This window comes from Callithrix jacchus, chromosome 11 (genome assembly GCF_049354715.1).
Source record: "Callithrix jacchus isolate 240 chromosome 11, calJac240_pri, whole genome shotgun sequence".
NCBI lineage: Eukaryota > Metazoa > Chordata > Mammalia > Primates > Cebidae > Callithrix > Callithrix jacchus.
In genome coordinates this window covers 43,604,942-43,629,672 of record NC_133512.1, presented here as the reverse complement: position 1 = coordinate 43,629,672, position 24,731 = coordinate 43,604,942, and the positions used below count along the sequence as shown (strand labels likewise).

General features: G+C 35.8%; 1 protein-coding gene across 24 annotated transcripts in view; it reads right to left on the bottom strand.

The window, feature by feature from the left end:
* The window catches only part of DGKB (diacylglycerol kinase beta), a 747,505-nt gene that overhangs the window by 679,470 nt on the left and 43,304 nt on the right, over nucleotides 1-24,731 (bottom strand). For all 24 annotated transcript variants that reach the window (XM_078342642.1, XM_078342645.1, XM_078342654.1 and 21 more), the window contains exon 2: nucleotides 3,244-3,500. In XM_078342642.1, coding sequence (XP_078198768.1) covers nucleotides 3,244-3,313 — 70 coding nt within the window. In that variant the 5' untranslated portion in view covers nucleotides 3,314-3,500. The remainder of the gene's footprint in view (nucleotides 1-3,243; nucleotides 3,501-24,731) is intronic.

The window sequence follows — 24,731 nt, the reverse complement described above, 5'->3', positions numbered from 1 at the left end:
ATTTTTATAGACTTTACTGACTCTCTTAAATTGTGATGGATTAAATGTGCCTCACTTCCCTTGCTCAGATTTATGCTCAATTTTCCTTTTTATCCATATAATTTCCTTTGTCATTTACCTTAAACCTAATTTTTAAAGATTCGTTTCAAATCCTGCTTCTATGAAGAATTCCCTTTCCTTTCCCATCTCCACTGGAATTATAAAACCCCATATAACCTTAAAGTCTGCTTGTAGCACTTAAAATATTCTGGCTAGACAAAGAATTATTCATCTATTAGTTTCTAATAAATATTTCCCTTCTTTAAGCTATAAATTCCTTGAAGGAAGGACCTCTATCTCCTGTACCTCCTGCAGTACCAAACAGAAAACTCATTCCAAAGAAGATGCTCAGAAATATTTACTGTATGACTGGGTTACTGCCACAGCAAAGAGCATGTGGAAATTTGAAATCATAGACAAATCAATTTTTAACCAATTTAGAAAGTATTGAGTATAAGAATGCAGGTAAAAATAATTTGGCCATTTTGAGCTAAACTTTCTTTTCTTTCACCTCCTCCTCTTCCTGCGCCCTTTCTCTTTCCCCTCCTCCTTTCCCCTCCCCTTCCTCTTCCTCCTCCTTCTTATTATTTCTTCCTCTTTTGAGACAGAGTCTCCCTCTGTCAGCCACAGTGGACTTCAGTGGCACAACCACGGCTCATTGCAGCCTAAACCTCCCAGCCTCAAGTAATCCTTTCACCTCAGCCTCCCAAGTAGCTGGGACTACAGGTGCATGCCACCATGCTCGCTTACTTTTTTTTTCCATAGAGACAGGGTCTTACTGTTTTGCCCAGGCTAGTCGTGAACTTCTGGGCTCAGGCAATCCTTCTGCCTAGGCCTCACAAGCCTAAATGTTTTTAATGTGATAAATGCATATATTGTACATCCAGAGGGTCTAAACACTTTTGAGTGTGAGAAACATATTTTGATGTCAAGGTTTCCAAATATCATATATTTTATAATCATATTTTTATTATTGACTCTTAGTCAATAGTCATAGGCATTTTTTAAAAAACGCCTATGAATTATAGATTAGGAACTTCCTTACAAATACCCAACAGCATTTTCATACCTCTCTCAATCCTCAGATTAAGAAGGTTCTAGAATACCTTTGAAACTGGTCTTTGCAGATAATATACATGAAGCATTTATTAGTGTTCCTGACTCATAATATGTACTCTAAAATGTGAGTGTTAGTGCTCACTATTACCATCATATCTATCTTCATGTTCTAAATTCCAATTCTGTGTTTAACCCTTTTCTCTGCTTCTACTTTATAATGTTATTAAGCTCATTCCTGAAACACGTTTCACAGTTTCATATGACACAGTATCTTTTTGCATCAGTCTCCCAGATGCCTTAATTTTTACCTCTTTCACTAATTTTCTTTTTTTTTTTTTTTTTTTTTTTTTTTGAGACAGAGTCTTGCAGTCTTGCTGTCGCCAGGCTAGAGTGCAATGGTGTGATACTGGCTCACTGCAATCTCTGCCTCCCAGGTTCAGTCCACGAAATAGCTAGTACTACAGGCACATGCCAACACAACCCAGCTAATTTTTGCATCTTTAGTAGAGATGGAGTTCCACTATATTGGTCAGGATGGTCTCGATCTCCTGACACCATGATCCACCCACCTCAGCCTCCAAAAGTGCTGATATTATAGGCAAGAGCCACCACGCCCAGCCACCTCGTTCACTATTATGTGCTGTTTGGTTATTTTTCTCCTTTCCACCTCTTGCATTTCATTCACCCTGTCACCATGTTATTCTTTATATTCTTACCATCCCTGCTGCATTTTCAATATACTGCCTTTTCTGGATGCATCATCTGGACGCATCATGCACCTTTTGGTGCCTGCTATTAATTAGTTGCTTTTTTTCTCTCTTCAAATCTGACCCAACTGCTATTCATATTATAGTTGAAAGTCACTTTATAAAATAGACATATTCCTGAATATCGAGAATAAAAACAAATTTCTTATAAATAAACTCTTACTCTACATATGCAAAGAAACAATATTTTTAAATAAACTTACTGTGAAGTGAATGATCATAGCTTGTCCTTTGTATCAATGTACAGACTAAAAATGTGTGGTCCTGACACCTCTTTCGTTTACAACCTCTGAATCTAACTCTGTATTTTATATATGACTCCCTACTTCCTACTCTCTTTTGAAGCGCTAGTTTAACAAACAGAAACACACACACACACAGGGACACAAACACCCCTCCCTTTTTCCTCCCTCCTCATACCTGTGAGTCAGACCAAACTGTCTCAAGCACAGCATTGCTTTTCTCTCCTCCTCCTTCCTGCTCACCCTCCGCAGGTGTTTGCCCTTCTCCCTGTCTGTTACTGTATTACCACTCTCCATTTTGCCAATCTGTCTCATCCTCTGCTTTATTTCCATTACAGCTAGAGTGTTTTTCAAGCTTAATATCTAACATATTAATTCATTTCCTTCACCATGTAATACTTGATTTAATTTGCCTTTTCTTTTCTCTCAAGTCAAAAAGGTAGTCTCAAGTCAACCTGACTTGTAAACACAAAAGACACATCTGGATCTATCCCCATGATTGCGGGAATATGTTCTCGTTCCGGGTCCATGAGGGGGCGTAGCTTTAAGGGCAATAATTTTCCCAGCGCCATGCTCAGTCCCATCTCTCTCCATCCGGGAGAGTCAAAGGCTTATGTCTGAATTTCGCGGGCGCAGGAAGAAACTAAAAGTCAATGACTCCTGCGGAAGTTCTAAGGAACTCCTTTTATTGGCCCAGGGTCTTGGAGAAGGTGGGGGTTTCTCCCAGGATAAACGGTCATGCTCCCTCACCTGTGCGCAAGGGACTTCCAGCTTTCTGGAATCCCCTGCCACACTGGGGGAGCTCCCTCCAGGATTTCCCCTTTGGAATCCCCGTCCACACTCTTCGTAGAAGCCTTTCTCCTCTTCTCCTTTCCATCTCTTTTCTCTACCTAAATAAAATTACCTTTCTGCGACACATTTTTGGGTCGGATATTCACATTAGGAGCAGTCCACCTGCAGTGGCCACACCGGTTATTCCTTAAGAGATTGGAGGCCAAGAACCCACAACGATCACCGGCATCCGAGAAAAACCCAGTTACATGATGAACAGGATCTATGCTCCATTCTTATAAATAAACGATACATTGTCTAGCACAAATGTCAAATCATATCTTAATATCAACATGAATACTTACACTCAGCATATTTCTGAAGTTGGGAAAACTCTGAAGGGCTGAGGTGGGCCCATTTTTCCTGGTTTGTCATGGTGGTGGTGAGAAGGTCTGTCACATACCAGGTAAGGGATTCTTTCTTCAGGTGCTGCGCAGAGCTCTATGCTTCAGAAATTCCACATGGCATGTTTCATGAGAAAATACCCCAGGCTTTCAAAATATGCAATCTGTCCACATGAAACTGCTTTGGATGTTTGTAGTTTCAATAATGTGTTAAAGAACTGCAAAAAAAAAAAGGATCAAGATCAAAAGATTAACATGATTGCACAAAGGAAAAAATATCAAGGTGTGGAATGTTTGTTAAATATTTGTTAAATAATATAAACTAAGAGTACAAATTGTGAAGAGAACTTTATAAAGTACGTTTCCGTAAATGCAAATTTTTATGTTCAGCGTTACAAACACCACATTCCAAGAATAGACAATGGTATCATTTTTATCAGTCTGTACCAATCCATTTTTTAATATGTAAACAACATATAAAATATACACCTAAATTATTAAAGGAGGCTAAAATAAGCTCTCCAGCTTCCTGTGCATACGATTTGCTGGTTTACAGTATAGACTGCCAATAATTGCTTGGAACGTTCATCAGCACTTGTAGGTATATTTCCAACCATACAAATTAATTTTGGAGAAGTCACATAATTTTTTTCTAGCAATCAAATAAAGAGAAAGTTTTGGTTATATGATTTTTTTAAATTCCAAAAGATTGGCCAAGTTAAAGCAATTCTGAATGTCTGAAAGACTTGTGTAATGACAGTAGATGACTCTATTGTGAATCATGCTTTAAAATAAATCTCTAGGTTGTCATGGACCTACATTCACTGGCTATATCTGTAAAGGCAAACAAAATGCAAAACCATCTGGTTTTAACATTTTTATCAGACACTATTATCAACTGCTCAATAATCAGCCAGATTGGCACCGTATTCTTTACAGAAAATGAAGTACTTAGTGAGAATTACTTTTTTGTATAATTGTATCATTGCAAGGCTTATTTATACAGATGTCATTACTTAAAGTCACCGTACTTCTGCAGACAAGACTCATTTGGTCTTAGTGCCTTTCCTTTCTTCAGCGTCTCTTCACTGTTTTCCAATGTCAATCCCAGGACATCACTGTCAGATCCTGGCATCCTTGTCTTTAAAAACTGCCGTTTTTGGTCTCATGGGGTCAGGGTTCCTGCACTCCACTTTACAATATGGTAGAGTTTGCTATATAATGGTGGGAAATGATGACATTGATGTGTTCACAGATGCCAAACTGCTGCATGTCTTTTGTCTTTTCTCCCAGGGGCAACTACAGGTTTGGGGAAGCAACAAAAGTAAAAGGGAATGGGAATGTGCGATAGACATTTGTATATATCTTCCACCCAGTTTCCTTCTGCTGATTTCATCTTTCACACTAGTTTCATCCTAACTCTCTGCCTCTCTCCAGTTATAGACAGTTTTGGTGGGACTGTGAAATGATGTGTTCTGTCCTCCACTAACTAAAGGGAGACAGATGATTCTGCCACACTGGCACATTATACTCTGTCTTCCAGTGCTTTAAATGTTGAGTGAAGTGATTCAAGGACAGGGTGAAAATGGTTGTACCTAAATCATAACAGAAATAATTGGATACTCGTTCCTCTCTAAGCCTGACTTTCCAGCTATCTTGTCACTTCCAGAAGCTTGTGATTATTTCTTTTAATAAAAGATTAAGGCCAGGCATGGTGGCTAATGCCTGTAATCCCAGCTTACTGGGAGACTGAGGCAGGAGAATCGCTTGAACTTGGGAGGCTGAGGTTGCCATGAACTGAGATCACACTACTGCACTCCAGTCTGGTGACCCCATCTCAAAAAAGAAAAGTATATATATACCGAGACATCATGCTATACCCTATAAATATAGACAATTATAATTTGTTAACTAAATTTTTAATAACTTTTTTTAAAGTCAAAGATTAGGTGAGTCAGAATACGTTTTTAATTGCCAACAATGCAAATATCTTAACTGGTGATACCAGTTTGTTGTTCAAATATTCATTCAAATATTTGTTAGGCCTTGCTGTCTGCCAGAAAGCTTTCTAGGCACTGAACATAGAGTGAAGAGCAAAACATACAAAAGATGAAAATGATGCTAATGCAACAATGTGCCAGCTTTACTGAAAGCTTACAGTTAGCAAAAGACACTTTCTTAATCACATTACCTTGTGAGGTCATTCAATCTTTAGAAAGCAACTCTGTGACATAGGCACTAACAGTCTCCCCTTTGACAAATGGAGAAAGTGACACTGGTGACTGAATCTGGTAGGTACAGCACAGACTGCTCCAAGCCAACCAGTGTCCATTCTTTTTTGCTTATTTGGTAACAAGAAAGATGGTGGAAATATATCTCTTTAAATGACTGCATTTCCCAGTTTCTTGCATGAAGCAGCGGCCAATGAGATTTAAGTAGATGTTGGTGAGGCATATAGAAAAGTTCTATTAGAAGAAATAGTCACTGGCAAGTGCTCTTTTGACGTTTTTTTCTTTTCCTCCTCCTTACTACCTGAAATGCTACCATGTTGGCTGCAAATCCAGAAGTTTCTTGTGCTAAAAAGATAATTTTAATATGGAAGCTATGTATTAAGGATAGGAGGCCCACATAAACTAGAGAGGGGTAGGCAAATAACTAATTGGGGAACAAATTTGGTCCACTACCTGTTTGTGTAAATATAGTTTATTGGAGCACACATCCATAAGAGAAACCAGCAAAGGGTTGTTTTTGAAGGGATTTTAATACTAAATAACTATCCTCGGGGAAAAAGATACAACAAAAGGACTACAACAAAAAAACAGAAACCTGATCACTCTTACATTTCTGAAATGTCAGTGTCTTAATTTAGTTCCTTTCTCTCTCACTTGCATTGTCGTGATAGCATCTTAACTGGCTCCCTGAGCTCTGTCCCTTTCCTAACATGGTCACTTCTCAAACCCCCTTGGTATCCTCAGAGGGTCATGAACAAGGATGCTTCTTGAGGACTGTCTCAAAAACTACCAACAACAAGTTAATTAGTAAACTATAATTGTAATAATTGCGTTAATTTTATCTTTCTACCTGGCTATCTGATCTGAAATTAATTAAAATCTCCCAGCTGGGCGCATTGGCTCATGCCTGTAATCCCAGCACTTTGGGAGGCCAAGATGGGTAAATCACTTGAGCTCAGGAGTTCTAGACCAGCCTGGGAAACATGGACAAACCTTGCCTCTACTAGAAATACAAAAATTAGCTGGGCATGGTAGCACATGCCTGTAGTCCCAGCTACTGAGGTGGGAGGACTGCATAGGCCTAGAAGGTAGAGGTTGCAGTGAGCTTTGATTGCACCACTGTAATCCATCCTCAGTGACAGAGTGAGGTCTTGTAACAAAGATGGGGGGAGGAGGGAGAGAGAGCAAAAGAAGAGAAAGAAATGATGGAAGGAAGAAAAAAGGAAGGGAAGGGAAGGGGAAAGATAAAGGGAAAAGAAAAATATCTCCTCGTTAATTATGACAAATTAAAACTTAAAATGACTGGTGAACTGACATCCTTAGGTCTGTACAGGAATGCTAATCATGTGTCGAGGCTCACCTGGTTATTCAGTTTAAAATTACATGTTCACGAACACCATCCCTTCATTAGTTTTGTATTTCTTTGAATATAACATTTTAACATCGAACACTTCACTTATATGTATTATTTAACATTTGTCTCCACACACTACAATTAGAGGAAACATAAGTTCTTTTGAGCCCTGATGGAATTTAACAGAAAGACGAAAGCAACTAAAAGTGCTAGGTTGCTATACTGCATGACATAAGCCCCATGGAGGGCAGGACGTTTTGTTCATGTGTTTACTGCTGTTTTCCCAGTGTTTAGAAGGATGGTTGGTTTATAGTCTCAGGTCAATACATACTTCTTGAATGAATTCACTTATTTCCTTTTTACTCATAAAACAAAGGTTGAGTGGAAGAATTAATTAGGAGGCCTCGAGGTTGAGTAAGAGAAAATGGTGCATAAAGGAGACGAGAACAGAAGTCACTCTGGGCTTCCGTTTTCCTAGGGACTACATCCATTTTCTTCAACTGGATGGACATTAAAAAAAAAGAACAAAGAGGAGGAGGAAGAAGAGGAAAAAGAAGAAAGAAGGAGGAGGAGCAGGAGGAGAAACTGCACTTTCAGGTACAAAGCAAAATTTTAGAGTTGCAAATGGATGGCGTTATTTCACATATTTTGTGAATTTTTTAAATATAGGTAACTCCATATAAATAAGCATTATTCCCAAGGGATGCCTTGTAATGTCAGCTAAACAACTGACCATAACAACACTTACACATGACCACCAAGTAGATTTTTAAATCATTTATCAATATCTAACAAAATCACTACCTTTCTTTGATTTAGCATGACCTGGTCAATTCAGGTCTGCACTTTCTATAACAAGAACAGCTCTCTGAATTGATCTGCCCCTATATGCATTTTGACAACTGATATTTACAGAATAATGGTATCTCTGAGGGGCTCAATGTAAATTTACTTTGGCTCTTTGATTTGGTTTAGCATATCCAAATACCAAAATGCTTTGAATAAATTCTTTCTCACCTTTCTTCTAGTGAAAGCCATTGGTTTCTCATAATTCTGACAGTTCTGACTCTCATCATGTGATACAACACATAGCTAAATAGTAAAAATAAGGGTGGGGTACAGGTGAAGAATTTTTCTTTAGTCAAATATGTTTACTAGTTGAACTGACATACACAAGTCTATGAAAAGAGAAATGTTTCAGGTATAGTTTTAAATATGGAGGCACAGCTATATTTCATGCCTCAGAAGGTAATGAAAATGATGGCAGTATGTTCTTATAGTCTCTGCCTCTTCATAAATGGCTAGAAAGAATGTGACAATATTCAGCTGAGATTCCCTACAGTGCATTCAGTAATGCTGTGTTCCCCTGCAGAAATCTTTCTTTAGGTTCATAAAATGAGTATCAGGAGGGATCCACTTTGCTGGCTTTTAGCAAGCACTCTAATCCTGGCTTTCTCATCCAGTCAGTAGAGGTGTCACTTTGCTTAGTTTGTTAGCAGGAAATAATTACATTGAAAAGTTGAAGAAGGCTCTTTGAGCCATTGTACCTGGGCTAAAACACAATCCCTATATGTAGGGGAGAAATCAACCTCCTCATGAAGAAGCCATTAGGTAATGTCTAGATAAATCAATCCATTGGGTTGGATGTGTTATCTGTTAGTCACATTAAGTGTAGATTTATAAGTAATTATTAGAAGTCAGTATGCCATGACTTCAATCGCTGAGAAGAAGTTAATAAACATTAAGATACACTGAAGAATATATGTATACTGGGTCTCAAGGGTCATAAACTTCAAACTGTAAGACACCCAATGGAAAAAAAATCCTATTGATAGGAAAGGATAGAGAGCCAAAACAACAACTATAGAACCACTGAAGAAAAAGTAGGATGAAATTACATGGAATGTAAAATCTGTAGGTTGGTTTATAATTGTTTGTTCATTTAACCATAAAAAGAAGTCTACATTTGAGACCCAATGAATGGGATGCAAGGCATCATGCCAAACACTGGGAATAGAGTGTTATGCTAAACAGATATGTTACCTGAGCTATTAAATAATGTTTAGGAGGAAAGAGGTATAATAAATAAAGGACCTACACCCATAAATAAATGCAAACTGTTATAAGTTACATGAAAACAGGCAACAAACTACACTACAACAGGAAGTCTTGATTTCATTTAAGAGATTCAGAGAACAAGGTTTATTTAAACAAAGTAATAAAAGTTAAGTAAGTAATTGTAAACTTGTGTGAAGATTAAAAATATTCTGAGCAGAAACGTAGAAGCAAAGAAAAATCCTATAAATAAAGGATCTTTAAAGAAGTGAGTTATGACTGGATCCTGGTAAGCAAGAAGTAGAGGAGCACATGATTAGGCTGGAAAAATTAAAAAGAGCTACATAACTGAGATTATTTGAGGCCATGATAAGGGCAGTATAATTTATCATAAGCAAATTATGAAGCCATTGAAGTGTTTTTGTGCAGGAGATTAACATGACTGATTTATATTTGAAGGAGTCCACTTTCATCAATGGATGTGAATAGGCAAGAATGAAGAGGGAAGACCAATTAAGATGCTATTCCAATATTGTGTAAGAACCGGAGGCTTTAAGGAATGGCAATTAAGATCAAGGTTAAAAACAGAACTCAAGACATAGTTTTGAAGCAGGACTTGATAATGGAAAGGATAAATTCTGCGCAGAAGGAAGGGATAAAGGGTGACTCCTGTATTTTCATTTGAGTGCAGGAAATGGAAAGGTAGAATTTAAGCAATTTTTAAATACTAGAATAGAACGAGGATTGATGAGAATAGACAAATCACTATGTTGTTTTGGGAGGTATTAAAGTTGAGATGATTATCATATATCTGAATTGAATGAACATATCTGAATCTACAAGAACATTTTGAGTCAAGCTTAGAGCTAAGATAAGAGATAAGAGGTATAATATCATGAGTTTCCTATATAGATGATATTTCAAGAATTGGGAATGGCTGTTTGCGTGATGAGGTGACAAAGAAGCTATGCCCCTAAGCTCTGTGTCAAGATAGAACTTGCCATTCAAGGGCAAAGACTGCAATTAGCAGTCTGTACTTCTGACAGCCTGTACTTCTTGTCTTTAGAAGTCAACTTAGATTTTGAACTAAGGTCACACCTTTCCCAGACAAGAATCGCTAACAATATGATGATGGATGTACTAGGACCATGGTATTTCTGTCCTGTGGAGACCCTTTAAATGATCCATAGTTGCTGCACTGCTCCCCAGGGGGCTGGCTGAGACTTCGTTAGATCTGCTCTGGGGTATGAGACTATTTCGGACCAACCCTGCATATCCTCTTCTCTTTTCACAAGTGTCAGTTTTGTATTACAATCTGAAAGCTTTCCTTGCCCAATTCTGCTTGCTATTCCCCCATTTTTTATGCTTCATAAGAACAATGATCTGATATGCGTTTGTTTCCTAGTGAGGATCCCACATGTCAGGATCCCAGTAGGAAACAGATGGTACACCTAAAATCAGTAATTAAGACTTTAATGCAAAGATTATTTAGGACATGTAGACAGGTAAGGAAAGCTATTAGAGACTGATGCAGTATCCTGGACTAGCAATAGCAGGAAACGTACCGAACCTCCTGAAGGGACTAATGATGTTTTTGCTAAGAAACCCCAGAGTAACTGTATACAGTGGGTCACTTGATAGGAGCAGTTACAGTTTGAATATTTGTCCCCTCAAAACTGATACTGAAATTTAATTGCCACTGTAACAATACTAACAAGTGGGACATTCGAGGGGTATTTAGGCCAGGAGCACTCCACCCTTCTGAATAGGATGAATGACATTATAAAAGAGCAAGTTCTGCCTCCTTTGGCTCTTTGCCTTCCATCTTCTACCATGTGAAAATGAGCAAGAAGGCCCTCACCAGATGCTAGCACCTAGATCTTGGATTTCCCAGCCTCCAGAACTGTTACAAAATATTCTTCTGTTTATTATAAATTACCCAGTATCAGAAATTCTGTCAGGAGCAGCACAAAAAGGACTTAAGAGTAATTTCCTTTGAAAACAGGACACATTTTTTTCGGAGTGACTTAGCTGGGCATGAGGTGGAGTAATACATTTCCTAATGTTATCCTTCGCCAAGCCTCCATTCTCCTCCAGCGTCACCATAAACCCGAGGACACAGACCACCACTGATCAGTCTTACCAATTTCAAACAATCTCATGAGGCACAGAGGCTCAAGACAAAGATAAAGGGAGGATATGAAGGGAAAATATACACTATCCAGCACACATGAGGCAAGAGCATAGTGGAAGAAAGACACAGAGAACAACGCTCTGAGAAGACAAGTTCTAATATTAAGAGATGAGAGGTGAGAAAGTCCTCCCCTACTTCATCTACCCCACCCTGCCTCTATCAACAACTGAAAGAATATGTCAAAAGAGACAACAGAAGAGAAAGAAAAGAATCCCTCCTGGAGAGAACAGAAGACACTTTTCAAAAGTTTCTGAGTAATCAAACAAAGATGACAATTGAAGCATCCATTGGTAACATGGTGGCCACTTACGACTTTAGCAATAGCAATTTCTTTGAAGCTGGGCAAGTTAGTAAAGGTGGCATGGTGAAACTGACTACAGTAAATGAAGACTGACTCATCAACCCTTGGAGAGTGTGATTATGGCAAGCAGAGAGACAGAAGTAGCTCTCCAGAGAAAAATGTGAAATCAAGAAACTTTTTCTTTCTTGTAGAAATTACTGGAATAAATTTTAAAGTTAACAAGAAATGTTTATTAGTGAGACTGGTTCAAACTTCAGGAAAGACAAGCTGACTAGTGTTTTAACTCCTGAGAAAAGAGGGGGAGATAAGTCCCAGAAAGTATGTGAGGGCAAAATTAATCTTAATGATGGATACAGATGCAAGTAGTTTTGTGGACTTTGTGTTTAGGAAATGGAATATCTCTGGTCGATTACTTCTGTTTTCTCAATGATGTATAAGTCTTAGTGACAAGCTCAGAATTGAGTTAGGAGGAAATGATAGGGGAAGAAGGAAGTAACAGTGTGAAGATAGGAAAAAATTACATAAAAATGTAGTGAAGTGATCTCACTAAAGACATGTAGTAAAAACAGAGTTCAAAGCCAATATTTTTGCATATTATTATTCATCAAATTAGAACTATAACAATCAGCTGGTTTTTAATTATTAATATATAGAGTAAAGAATCTAGAGGACAAATAATCATATTCTCATACATTTGAGTCAGACAGACCTGCATCCTCATTCAGTTTCTGAGCTATGAGTCTTCACTGTGTGGTGAATCTTTAAATCTACCTGAGCCTCAATTTCCTTTCTCATGAAAAGCAGACAATACCACCCACTTCACAGAACATTGGCATTTAAAGAAACAGCATGTGCACAATACATAACAAGTAAGAGATTCTCGATAATGGTTTTCTCTTTGCTTTTACAAGTAGTATTGCTTTTATTAGTAGAATTGAAATTCGACATATATATAGCACATATATAGGGGAAAAAGACTGAGAATCCTAACTCTTCTAGAAGAGTATGTGGGTGGCTTAATATAAAATTCATAATTGTGTTATTTTTGGGCTCTGCTGACACAAAAATCTAAAAGAAAAAATTCAAGGGAAACCTTTGGTGATGCAAAAAGGGAAATATAGCAAGCTTTGTATTCTGTATCTTTTTAAAGTTAAGATTTTGAATTTGGTTTATTATTTTATTCCTGTTAAGAAAGTTACTTCAAGTGAATTTTCTATTCTCTTTCTTTTCACATATGATTTTAAAACATCTTTTGGAATTGAGACTGGCAAGTTAAGTGAAAATGGGGATTGGGTATGGGGGTAGAATATTCTCATTATGAAATACTGAACGTAGAGTGCTCGGATAGATTCTGTTTTCCAAGAATGATGATACAGTATCTTTCACCTCACATGATCTTCAGAAACACTGTTATACTTTTTCAGCAGGTGGTGTCTGTGGCTTCTTCCCTTGCACTGTGAATACCTTTGTGACTTTCTGAAGCAATAGCTTACAGCAGAAGTGATGCTATATGACTTCCATATATACGTTCTAAACTGTCACACACTTCAGCCTTTCTTTCTCGGGATACTTGTTCTTGGAAGCTTGCCATCATGTCCTAAAAATGCTCAAACTAATTAATGTGAAGAGATCACATAAGAAGCCATGTGTAAGTGCACCAGGCAACAGCCCAGCTGAATCCCAGTCAAGCCTGCTTCTACCCCCAAATATGAGTGAAGACGCCTTCAGATGATTCCAGCCCAAGCTATCTGTCTAGTAGCCCCATTCTCGAACCTTGAAGTTTTCTCAGCTCAGCTACCAGGATACCGTGGAACAGAGACAAGCCAATTCTACTATGCCCATTCTGAATTCTTGGCCTACCAAATCTATAAACAATTATTTTACAGCACTAATTGTTGGTAGTTTGCTATGCACTAGTAATTAGAACTAGTTACTTTGGGCAACATTTGACACATACAAAAAGGAATTAAAATATTTTTACTATTCCAGTTATTACTACTACATTTTAGCATGTGCTGAAAGAAGTATGTGTGTGTGTATGTTTAACTCGTCATTTGTTAAGTTATTACTGTTACCATTTTTACATGTTGGCATGTGCTGAAAGAAGTGTGTGGACGCATGTTCATGTGTGTGTGTGTGTGTGTGTGTGTGTGTTTACCATTCTTACATTATATGGCCAGGTACATATTGTTTATCAATTCTCATCTCCCTCTGAAGTGAAGAATAAGGCCTTTGGGAGTTGAGTATGAATAATTGATCTGAGTTTTCTTCCTTTACGGAGAGGAATAGCTGAAACACTGAAAGTCAAAAATTAAAAAACAGAAATCAAGCATAGTACATTCTGAAAGAAAAAGTTTCTAAATCCAAAAAGAGAGAAGATTCATTTTATAGGCAATGTTTTGTTATTTTGCTACATTTGTTTATGTCTTTTATAAAGGTTTTCCTAATATAAATATGAGCCCAAATGAAGCAAAGAAAAATGACTCTGAATAAAGCGTAACTCTTTCCTTCCCTGCCAGAATAGAATACCAATTAGGAAGAATGCTCTTGAATGGCTTTCTCAATCTGTCTGACCTGGGGCTTTTTCAACAGAAACAGATATTTCCTAGAACATTGATTATTCCAAGTGGATAAATGTATCTTTATTTTCCATCCCCAACTTAAGAAAACAGAAACTTACTAAAAAATAATTTCTAACTAAAACTCCTTTCCCAAGGAATCTATAATACATATTCTGACTTTGTATTGAATTAGGAATTCATGTGCTTAACAATTACACAACTTTTTCTATTAATTAATAAACAATAAATTCAACAACAAGCACTCCCTGGAAACTGATGATTTCTGGCATGGAACTAGTATCTTTCAAATCTTTAATCCCTGGAAAATAATCTACTCTAATGCTGTTATACAATCTTAAGACAGAGCACAAAACTGCCTAAGGAAATCACTACTAAAGTACGCAAGGGACCATTTTACCAAACAATATTTGATGTCTCAACTGATAAACAAATAATATTTGCAGTAAATCCACAGTATAAAAACAGAGAGCTGGATTCAATTTATGCAGGTATAGATGTCACCAATGGAAAAATATGTATTTTGGCTGTATATGGTTTTATTTTCTTCTAAAAGCACTGCCTTATAAACCTTTCATGTACATACTGGTTCACCAAATACACCACAAAGAAACATTTACAATATCATTTTCTCACTTGTTTTCTGTATTAGATAGCTAGTACTAAAATAGAAAATATTGCCTTTTTCTGCTTGATAGCATATTACACGTGCTTTGCTTTTTAAAAAATTATTCATGAATAGGGATGTTTAAACCGTAAATTGCAAATACTTTAAAAAGTGAGTTTAAGAAGTTTTTGAAATGTAATTATTCTTTAAATTTATCATAAAAATGGTAATTGGTATAAACTTCACATGACATTCTCTAAGCAGAATATATTGTTTTCATCCCTCTGGTCATTGAATTGCTTCACACCTTTGTCGCATCTTGCCTGACTCATTAGCAGTGAGCTCCCTTTATTTCATTATCTGCACTAAAATCAAGATACTGGTTCTAGAAGTCTGTCTGCAAATGATTTCCACATCTGGCATCTTTTAATAGTTTTATATTACCTATGGGATTATATGCAATTAGCAAGGTTAAACATACATAATTCAGCCACATACTCTGAACTGGTTAGCAGGTGACTTTTCACTGAGTTAACTCTGGAGGTTAATCTGTCTAAAAACTGTCACTTTGATATTTAAGTTCTTTATGCTTGATCCTCATGGTGAGCAAAAGGATAATACAAGTGATCTCAGGAAGATCAAATCTTTTGTGTAAGCCACTTAGTGCCTGTCACAATGTTTATTATTGTAGATCCGCAGTTCCCAACCATTTTTGGCACCAGGGACTGGTTTCACGAAAGACAATTTTTCTATGGGCAGGGGGTGGAGGTAGGTGCTTATAGAGTGGGGTATACGGTTTGGGGATGAAACTGTTTCACTTCAGATCATCAGGCATTAGATTCTCATAAAGAGTACATAACAAGCGGGGCACAGAGGCTCAAGCCTGTAATCCCAGCACTTTGAGAGGCTGAGGCAGGTAGATCACAAGGTCACCAGATTGAGACAATCCTGGCCAACATGGTGAAACCTTGTCTCTACTAAAAATACAAAAAAATTAGCTGGGTGTGGTGGTGTGCACTTGTAGTCCCAGCTACCCGGGAGGCTGATGCAGGAGAATTGCTTGAACCTGGGAGGTGGAGGTTGCAGTGAGCCGAGATCATGCTACTGCACTCTAGCCTGGTGCCTGGACACAGCTAGACTCTGTCTCAAAAAAAAAGGGTACATAACCTAGATCCCTCACATACACAGTTCACAATAGGGCAATAGGGTTTGTGTTCCTATGATAATCTGATGCTACTGCTAATCGGACAGGAGGCAGAGGTCAGGCAGTAATGCTCCCTGGCCCACTGCTCACCTCCTGATGTGCAGCCCCGTTCCTAAAAGGCCACGGATCAGTACTGTAATAGATAACTGAGCTGAAAGATGGGGCTGTTATTAGAAGTTTGATTTTATTTTCAATTAATAGAAGTTTATCTACAGAATTACAAAATACCTGATTGATTACTAAAATTGGTCTACTCTGTGCTACTTTGCCTATATGGGGTAGGGGGACCATGTAATAGTTTTTAAAACCAAAGAATGATTTTAAAAAAATGAACAAATTCTGACCTGGAATAATTGCATGACGAGGTGTAATGCATTCAAGAGAACCCAAGAGACACCATTCAAAAGAACAGAAACTCTAAAAAAACTGAACCATATTAGAAAGGTTCTAATGTAGGTTTCAAAAAAAAAACTACTGGAAATAAATTACTCTTTTTAAAGACAAATTCAAGGTGTGAAATGAGGTTGTAATATTTTAAATTAGATTGGTGAACAGCAGCAGCTGTTTGGAGATCAGCAGAGAAATAGCATGCCTCAGCCTCTACTGGTTAGAATGAACTAAATTTAGCAACACTTGGAAATCCAGGGAGAGCCTAAATCACACCGTGACACTGAGTTTCAACTAACACATTCCTCCTTCAAGGTTCTTTCAGAGGCAGAATATATATCCCTTCTACTTACGTATATAGTTTTAATCTTGGGGTATTTATTATAAATATGTGCTATATATAACATTCTAGGACATGCTAGATAAAGATACTGAACTGACAATTCGATTGCATAAATCTGTATTTCCATTGACCAACAGACATAGCTAACCTTCAGCCTAAAAACCCGAAATGCATGCACACAGGCGCGCACACACACACACACACACACACACACACAGAGTACACACCCAGGCATATGCACACATTTTGTCAGATGCTGATTTACCATTTTACTTTCCTAGGTTATAGGTGAGTAAGTTCTTTAAGGAAAGTCTCATTTATTGCCTTACTTACCAAAAGATTCTTTTGATTATAATGTTTTTAGAAAGCCCAGATTCTTTTCACACTTAATTTCTTGTCTTTATTTTCATTCCTAAATATTAACACCTTATTTGATATGGATTAGATATGACTTTTGATATAACTTCCATTCTATTTCTGTGAAGGGCAATTCATATGTGCCTTTAAAAAATATCCTAACTAATAAGTCATAAATAATAGAAACATAAAACTTTAACATAAAATGTTGAACACACTATATTAAAATATTATTACTTTCATAGTAATATTAGTATTTAGTGACAATATACTAATTTAGATAATATATAAATACCAATAATAAATATATTCCTAAACCTTCACAGTGTACTTTTTTTGAAGCACATGTCTATCAAGTTTAATGACAGATAAAATCAGATATGAAAGTCAGCTGTAAGTCTAATGGCATTAAGAATAATTTTTATAAAGAACCCATAAGTGAATCACTTTCAACTTATGAATATTTCCATATCAGTCTCCTGAGGCTTATTTCTAAGAGTTGTAAAATTCCAGTTTAAAGTTTGAAAACTACCTTAGTGGAACAGACAACACAAAGATCTTGAACTAATGTTTGAAATTAGATTCTCATTGAAATACAAAAATAAAAGTATGCTACTACGATTGATGTTTTTTTTTCAATTGGTAAGCCTACACTTTATTCCACATCCACAGAAAACTCATGCCTTTTCAATTCCAGATGTTAATGCCACTGTTTATTATTTCTGTGCTTCCTTTATTCTTTTACTGTGTAATATATATAGTATCCACACTGAATAGCACCATTTTACATGTGTGAACTTTGACGTAACTTGTATCAAATGGCCTTTTTCTGCAGCTCCCTTGTTTATGTTTATTCAAGTTTTTCAGATGTATCCATATTAGCACATGAGGCTCACTCATGTCACTGCTGTAGAGTAAAAGTGTTCATTGTATACACATATACCAAATGTACTCATCTAGTGTTAGTGTTCTACTCAGGAAGATTTAAATTTTATTTTTAATTTTTAATTATTAAAACCAGTAACACAAGAAACATAGCCACACATCTCTTGGGCACATTATTATGCATAGTATTACTGGGTTTTAGGGTATGCTTTATTATAGGCTGCCAAATTTCTCTCAAACTGGACTGACTGTCATCAGCTTCTTAAGTGTTTGCCCATAAAAGAGTGTGGGGAATACATCTTAGAGTAAGCCCTCAAGAATCACCCAAACCTCAGGTCCCCTCCCCTTGTACGTGGGTAAAACCTGCAAGATGTTCCTGACCAATAAAGCATGGCAACATGAATGAGATGTCCATCCCTGCATTAGATGACATATTTCCAACTCAGGTGCCATCAAAATTCCTAGTCAGTTGACTTTAAGTTCATCAAAAGAAACTTATTCTGGGTGAATTCCATCTAGTAGTTGAATTTTTTAAAATAAGTTCTAGGGGACAGAGAATTGAAGGAGCAAGGAAGATCTCTCTCTCTCTCTATCACCCAATCCCCTGGGGTGTGTATGTGTGTGTGTGTGTGTGTGTGTGTGTGTGTGTCTGTGTATGTCTGTGTGTGTGTCATTGAAGGAGCAAGCGTCAATGAATCCCATAGCTTCAAGGGAATACATTTTGTCAGCAACATGAAGAAGCCCAAAAGTGGCTCTTTTCTCTAGTCAAACCTTCAGATGAGAACACAGCCCACAAGCACTTTGATTTCAGCCTTGTGAGATGTTGACCAAAGAATTAATCTACACCATGCTCAGATTCCTAATCTACAGAAACTGAAATAATAAATAGGGGATGTTTAAAGCTGCAAAACTTGTGGTAATTTGTTAAAATGTAAAGTAATAGAATGGTTATGAGATGGCACCTTGTTTTAATTTCCATATTTCAAATTCTAAAACACTGAACATATTTCTATGTGCTTTTTGAAATATCAAACACTTTGTTCAATAAACTGCCTACTTATAGCAATTTTTTCCATGTTTCTATTGGGATGCTTTCATTTTTCTTTTTATATGTAAGAGTTATTCATATATAGCTTCTTTGTTTAAAGCATTTTTCAGTTGGTGGTACCAGTTGGTACCTTTGTTGTTACAATTTTAAATTTTACTTTATTTAAATATATCAATATATATATTTTATAATTTATTATACTATACACTTTTGTCACACTAAATTCAGTTTTATGTATCCCATTAAGAAACATGAAGTCTAGAAAAGATGTGTCCAATGTGAATGAATCTTTGGCCATATGGATAATTGTTTACTTGACTGGTGAACCTTTATAATTAATACTCAAAGGATAGTAGTTCTCAGCCATAATTAAGGTTTATATTCCCATCACACATAACAGCATTTTTCATTGTTATGCAAATGGATACTCACGACTGGAGTGAGGAATGGGTATATGAGGTAAAACTGTTTTCCAGTATTAACCTTCAGCAGTTTAAAAATCTACATTGGAACCACAATTTAGGGCTTCTTTTTTGCTTTAAATTGCCACAATACAATGCTGCTTCACTGGAAACTGAAGTATTTCAACTTTTTTATGTTCTTGGCTCTAATTGCCACAGCCAAATTGTCCACAGTAGATATCTATGTTTAAGAATGACTACAGTTTAACCATAGGACTTTGAAAATCAATAGTAATACATAGCAAAGAAAAAACGATGATACTTTTACTCGTGTTAGGATATGAATGTATTTCTTCTGAGAAAATAAAAATCGGACCTATATACAGAAAAATATGAATATATGCAAAAGCAATGAAAGACTCATGGAAAAGGGGACAATAACCTCCACATTAGATTATGATCCTTCCTTGTGGAGCAGGAACAAATAGGATTTGATAAGTGGGGTGGCAGCTTCAAAGGGTTATGCAGTAATTACTGGGCCTGCAGAACGTGGATTATCATTAGGTGGCAGAGGACTGAGAGGGATATTAAGTTGTCACAGTGTCAAATGGCAAGAGATCAAAGAGTAAAGGAAAAGAGAAAGATCAACCAGATCAGCAGAAAGCCAAGAAATATGAGTACGAACTCTAGGTAATTGACGGAAAGCTACAGACAAAGTAAATTATCAAGGCAGTTGATAAAGATTAGCCAGGAAACAGGCGCAGATATTCTGACCAAACATTCATTGAGTGACAAGTGCATGTCACTGTCATAGGTTCCGGGGAAAGTAAACATGATTAAGCAGTGCCTCAGGTCTCAATAATCTCAATCTATTTGGGAAAACAGACAAATATATTCATCTTTATATGAGACAACTTGATAAATAACAGAATGCTTTGAAAGCATGGAGGTCAAAGTGTGATTCTAACTAGAGCGATTAGAGAAACTTGCAAAGAGGATGTGGAATCAGTTTGCCCTTGGATTATGTGGTGCTCACCAGGAGCAAAAGAGAGAATACGAGAGAAGGCAAATTCCAGGCAGCAGAAATGTCATGATCGGTAATCAAGAAATGATTGAGGCAGAAAGTATGGGCTGTGGGTGGATGTTGGAAATAGAAACTAAAGTCTAGGCAAAAAGCAGTTTGTACCTGGACAAAAGACCTGAATATCAAGAAAAGAGGAAAGTAAAAAGGGAGGCAGAGTCAGTTTGAGTCTCCTTTGTCAGTCTCAGTAATGAGATTTGATTTCCCAGTTATATGTGAAAGCCACAAAATGTTAGTATTTCATTAGATATATTTTTTTCAGAGTCAGAAACAGACTATATAGGTGAGTCAGAAAGAAGATAAACTTGACTTCAAAAGGTGAAGCAGAGAGCTCAAGTACAGGAGAATACTGCACTCTATCTTTAGAATGTGCAAGAGTGAGAAAGAGGTAAATAGTGGGTTATAATAGATACAGAAGCAACAGCATAAAAGAAAAATCTGAGAATGGCAGGAAATACACATTTTCATGGTTTTTGTTTTCATTATTGTTGTTGGAATTCACAAATTGTCTTCCATTCTCTACCCAAACCACTCAAAGTGACTACATTATCTTGATGCAACATTTATGTGGGAAATTTAATTATGAAATGTGCATGATGTTTAATATTTTCCTATCTCCCCTTACCTCCTTTTCTGACTAAATGCAAACATCTGAAATGCATAACTGTGCATCTCACAATGGTTTGTGTCAAAGCCAATGATCCCATCTAGGTTATAATGTCACTTTATAATACATAACATGGGCAGTTGATTGGACACCATGCCAACTTTGGCTAAAGTTGTACCCAAAGCCCAGAAATAAAAATTTAGGCAGAAAGTTTTCTTCTTAAGGAATAAGAAGCAACTTGATGATACCTACTTACTTATTTTTCTCTGTCAAAAACAAAATGATAAAAAGAAATACCGATAAAAAGGCAATGGATCTGAGCACGGATCCATTTCATTAAGCACTGAAATAATGGAAAAAGCAGCTCTGTGTTTTCATACTTACATGATATACTCTAACAACAATGGGCCAAGTATTTTTCTTGTTAAATGCTGTCTTTGACTAAAAACAAAAAGTGTAACGGTTACTTAAAATAGCTATCATTTTAGAAATTGCAAAATTTCAGAGCACAGATCACTTACTTAGAAATATTTTAGATTTCAGATCTATAAAGAAGCATTTTCTTACAAAAATGACTTTCCTTCTTTCTAATTCATCACTGTCTTATAACATAAGTGTTTCTTAGACCAAATTTGAATTTTGATGACAACTGCATACATTCAAATATGTCTCCCACTGCTATTTCTTTTGCATGTGGGCTTGATGCCTAATAAGTTGATACAAAAGAAATCATTTCATGAAGGGCAGACAAAACCCAAGATAAGTAGGCAAGTAGAAGAGAATTGTAAATATGGTATTTTACTGTATTTTCCCAAATATATATGTTTCATTCTCTTTTTGTCACCTCTTGAAATGGGTAATATGTAGCCACTAAGAGACGAGTATTTCAGTGTCCAAATATTAATCTAGAGAAAAATTTTAATTAGATGATTTTTACTGTTATTTATCAATTTTGGAGTTTCAAATCACATAGTTACACTATGTTTAGAGGATTACAGTAACAATCTCCTTGGCTTGTGTCTTTTCCCTAGGGTATTAAGTTGTTTATGTACAGCTTCGGGGGTCTTTGGACAACCTGATCTTATGCGCAAAGCTGTATGAATGTGGGTGTATACCTAGAAAATTTATAGATTTTGTGACATTTTCTTAAGAATATACAATGATAAATATTAAGATAATATATTTTTCTGGGAATTAAAAAAGATGCAATGTATGTCCTTCATAAACACTGCATGCCACATTATATCCCTGGCAATTAGTTGCCGTTAATAATCATTTTCTTAGTAGTGATGTAACAGGTCAATTCAGGGAGAATTCAAACTCAAAATGCAAAACCTGAGTGATTTTTACATAGTCTCTGTATTTCGGGTTAGATGGTACATGTGTGTAATAAATTCTAGACCACTGAAATTCTCTGATCACCAAACTTGGTAGATAAATCATAGAGGTTTATCAAATATTTTACTCTTTGTATTTTTAATATTTTATATTCTCTAATCATGTGGCATCTAATAAGATGTACAAAGCTATTTCTGCTCAGTTATATGTTCAAAAAAGAAAATACAGGTACTACGTAAGATTTTTTAAGTATAAAAATGTATTAAAATATTTGACTTTCAATATAATCCATATTAGGAAGTTTCTGATATGGTTACAAATAACCAAAGAAATGGTTAGCAATAAGTTTTCAAATACAGTAAACATAGCTGTTCTTTTTTCATTATTTAAACATTTCACTTGTGACGTATATTGTACATATAGGAAATACATAAAATTTTATAAAAGGTTGAAATAAAAATAATAAAATATACTCCCCGTACCTGCTCCTCAGTTTATGAAATAGAACATTAGCGGCATATTAAATGCCTGTTTGTCTATCTCTGAGAGCACTCCCTTTCTCAGTGTTTCTCATTATGTTTTTATGATTCTCTGTATAGTTTTACCACCTATCATCATTTTGCCTGTTTTGAACTTTATACTGATGGAATCATACTCTATTTATTCTTCTGTGCTTGCTTCATTTCCTCAGTATTATGCTTTCTGAGATTCATCGACATCGAGGCATAGAACTGAATTTCTTCATTTTCACTGCTGTGACAATTCCATTGTCTGAATACATCATAATTATTCTATTCTACTGTTGAAGGATATTTAAGCTGCTTGCAAGATTTGTTCTTATAGAAATGCTGTCAGGAATATTCTTATACCTGTGAGGTGATATGTCACCATTTCCCAAAGAGTATCTCTCATTTATATTACCACCAGCACTTACCGAGATTCACATTATCACCAATACTGTATAATATCTAGCTTCTTATATTTAGTCAACTTGAAATATGAAATGATATTGTAATTTTAAATTTTTGCTTCCTTAACTATTAATAAACTTGAGAATCTTATTTTCTTCCCCCTCCCTGAGTTTCAGTGGGGTAAAATTGGCAAATACATATACATATAAGGAAATGATTTGATATGTGTATACATAGTGAAATGATGACCACATCAAATTTATTAACATTCATCACCACACACAGTTACCACTGTGTGTGTATGTATGTACATGGTGAGGACACTTAATGTACCCTCTTATCAAATGTCAAGTAAATAATTCTGCATTCTTAACTGTAATCACCATGCTGTACATTACAGTAGCTGCTAACAATTTCTAAGTATTCTCTATAACCTAAGTACCTTTTTTAGAATTTATTTTTATTTAGTGGTTGTAACAACTTTCTAGGTGAGGTATTATGATATTATTATTTTGATATTACAGGTAAAAAAACTGACATAAAGAGATTAAATTATTTTCCAAGTCACCCAGTTAACAAGCAATGGAGCCAGAATTCAAACTCTTGGAATTCAATAAAGGAACCTCAACTCTTAGCCGATTGTAATTACACTATAGTGTGTTCCCTCCCTTATATATGGACTAAACATTTTATGTTTGCATTTAAAAGTACAGAATTCAAAGGAAAAAGAGGCAAAATAAAGGAATCAAGAACCCCATCCCTTATCTGCACAAAATGTTCACTTTTGTTTTTAACATACAATGCAACTTTACATCCTCATTCAACATTCAATTATTTCGGATATTTATATTTTATCTCGGCCACTTTAATTCTACTACATTAAACATACTATACACTCACAGAATTTAGTATATTTACTTTTGATTTTTTTTCTATGCTTTCCCTTTGAAATGATTATTTTTAATGACTTTCGGCAGAACTCATTTTACATTAGATACTGTAAGGGGTCACGATAGGAACACTTGTATAAAAAGTCAGGAAATGTAGATATGGTCATAGTGGTGGGCTCACATTAAATGCTGGATATTATTTTAAATAATATTATTTTTAATTTATTTTTATGTGGTGGTTTAAAACGCCAAACCGTTTAAATTACACCCCCTTAACTTTTAGTGAAGTTGTAAAACTTTTTATATTTATTAAACATTTGTAATTGTGTATGTGTGAGTAAGTTTGTGGGAGATTGCCTCTGTGAATTTTTGAATTTTTTCTACTAATTTTCTTAATAAAATAGTTTATATTAGGTGCTAACCATCTGTGTCTTTTGTTTTATAAATATTACTCTCATTTAGATTTAAAAACTATTAGTCCAATTTTTAAATGATGGCCAAAAAAAGTAATAATATTTATATTAAAATTAAATAGTTTAGAATTAAGTATAAAACTAAAATTTTCCAATACACTATTTGTAGAATCTTGTCTTTGTATTAATTCTAAACCACATTATTTTAATACAGGGAAGAGAAGAAAATCATTGTAAATACAATAGAGTTGGGCATATACTAC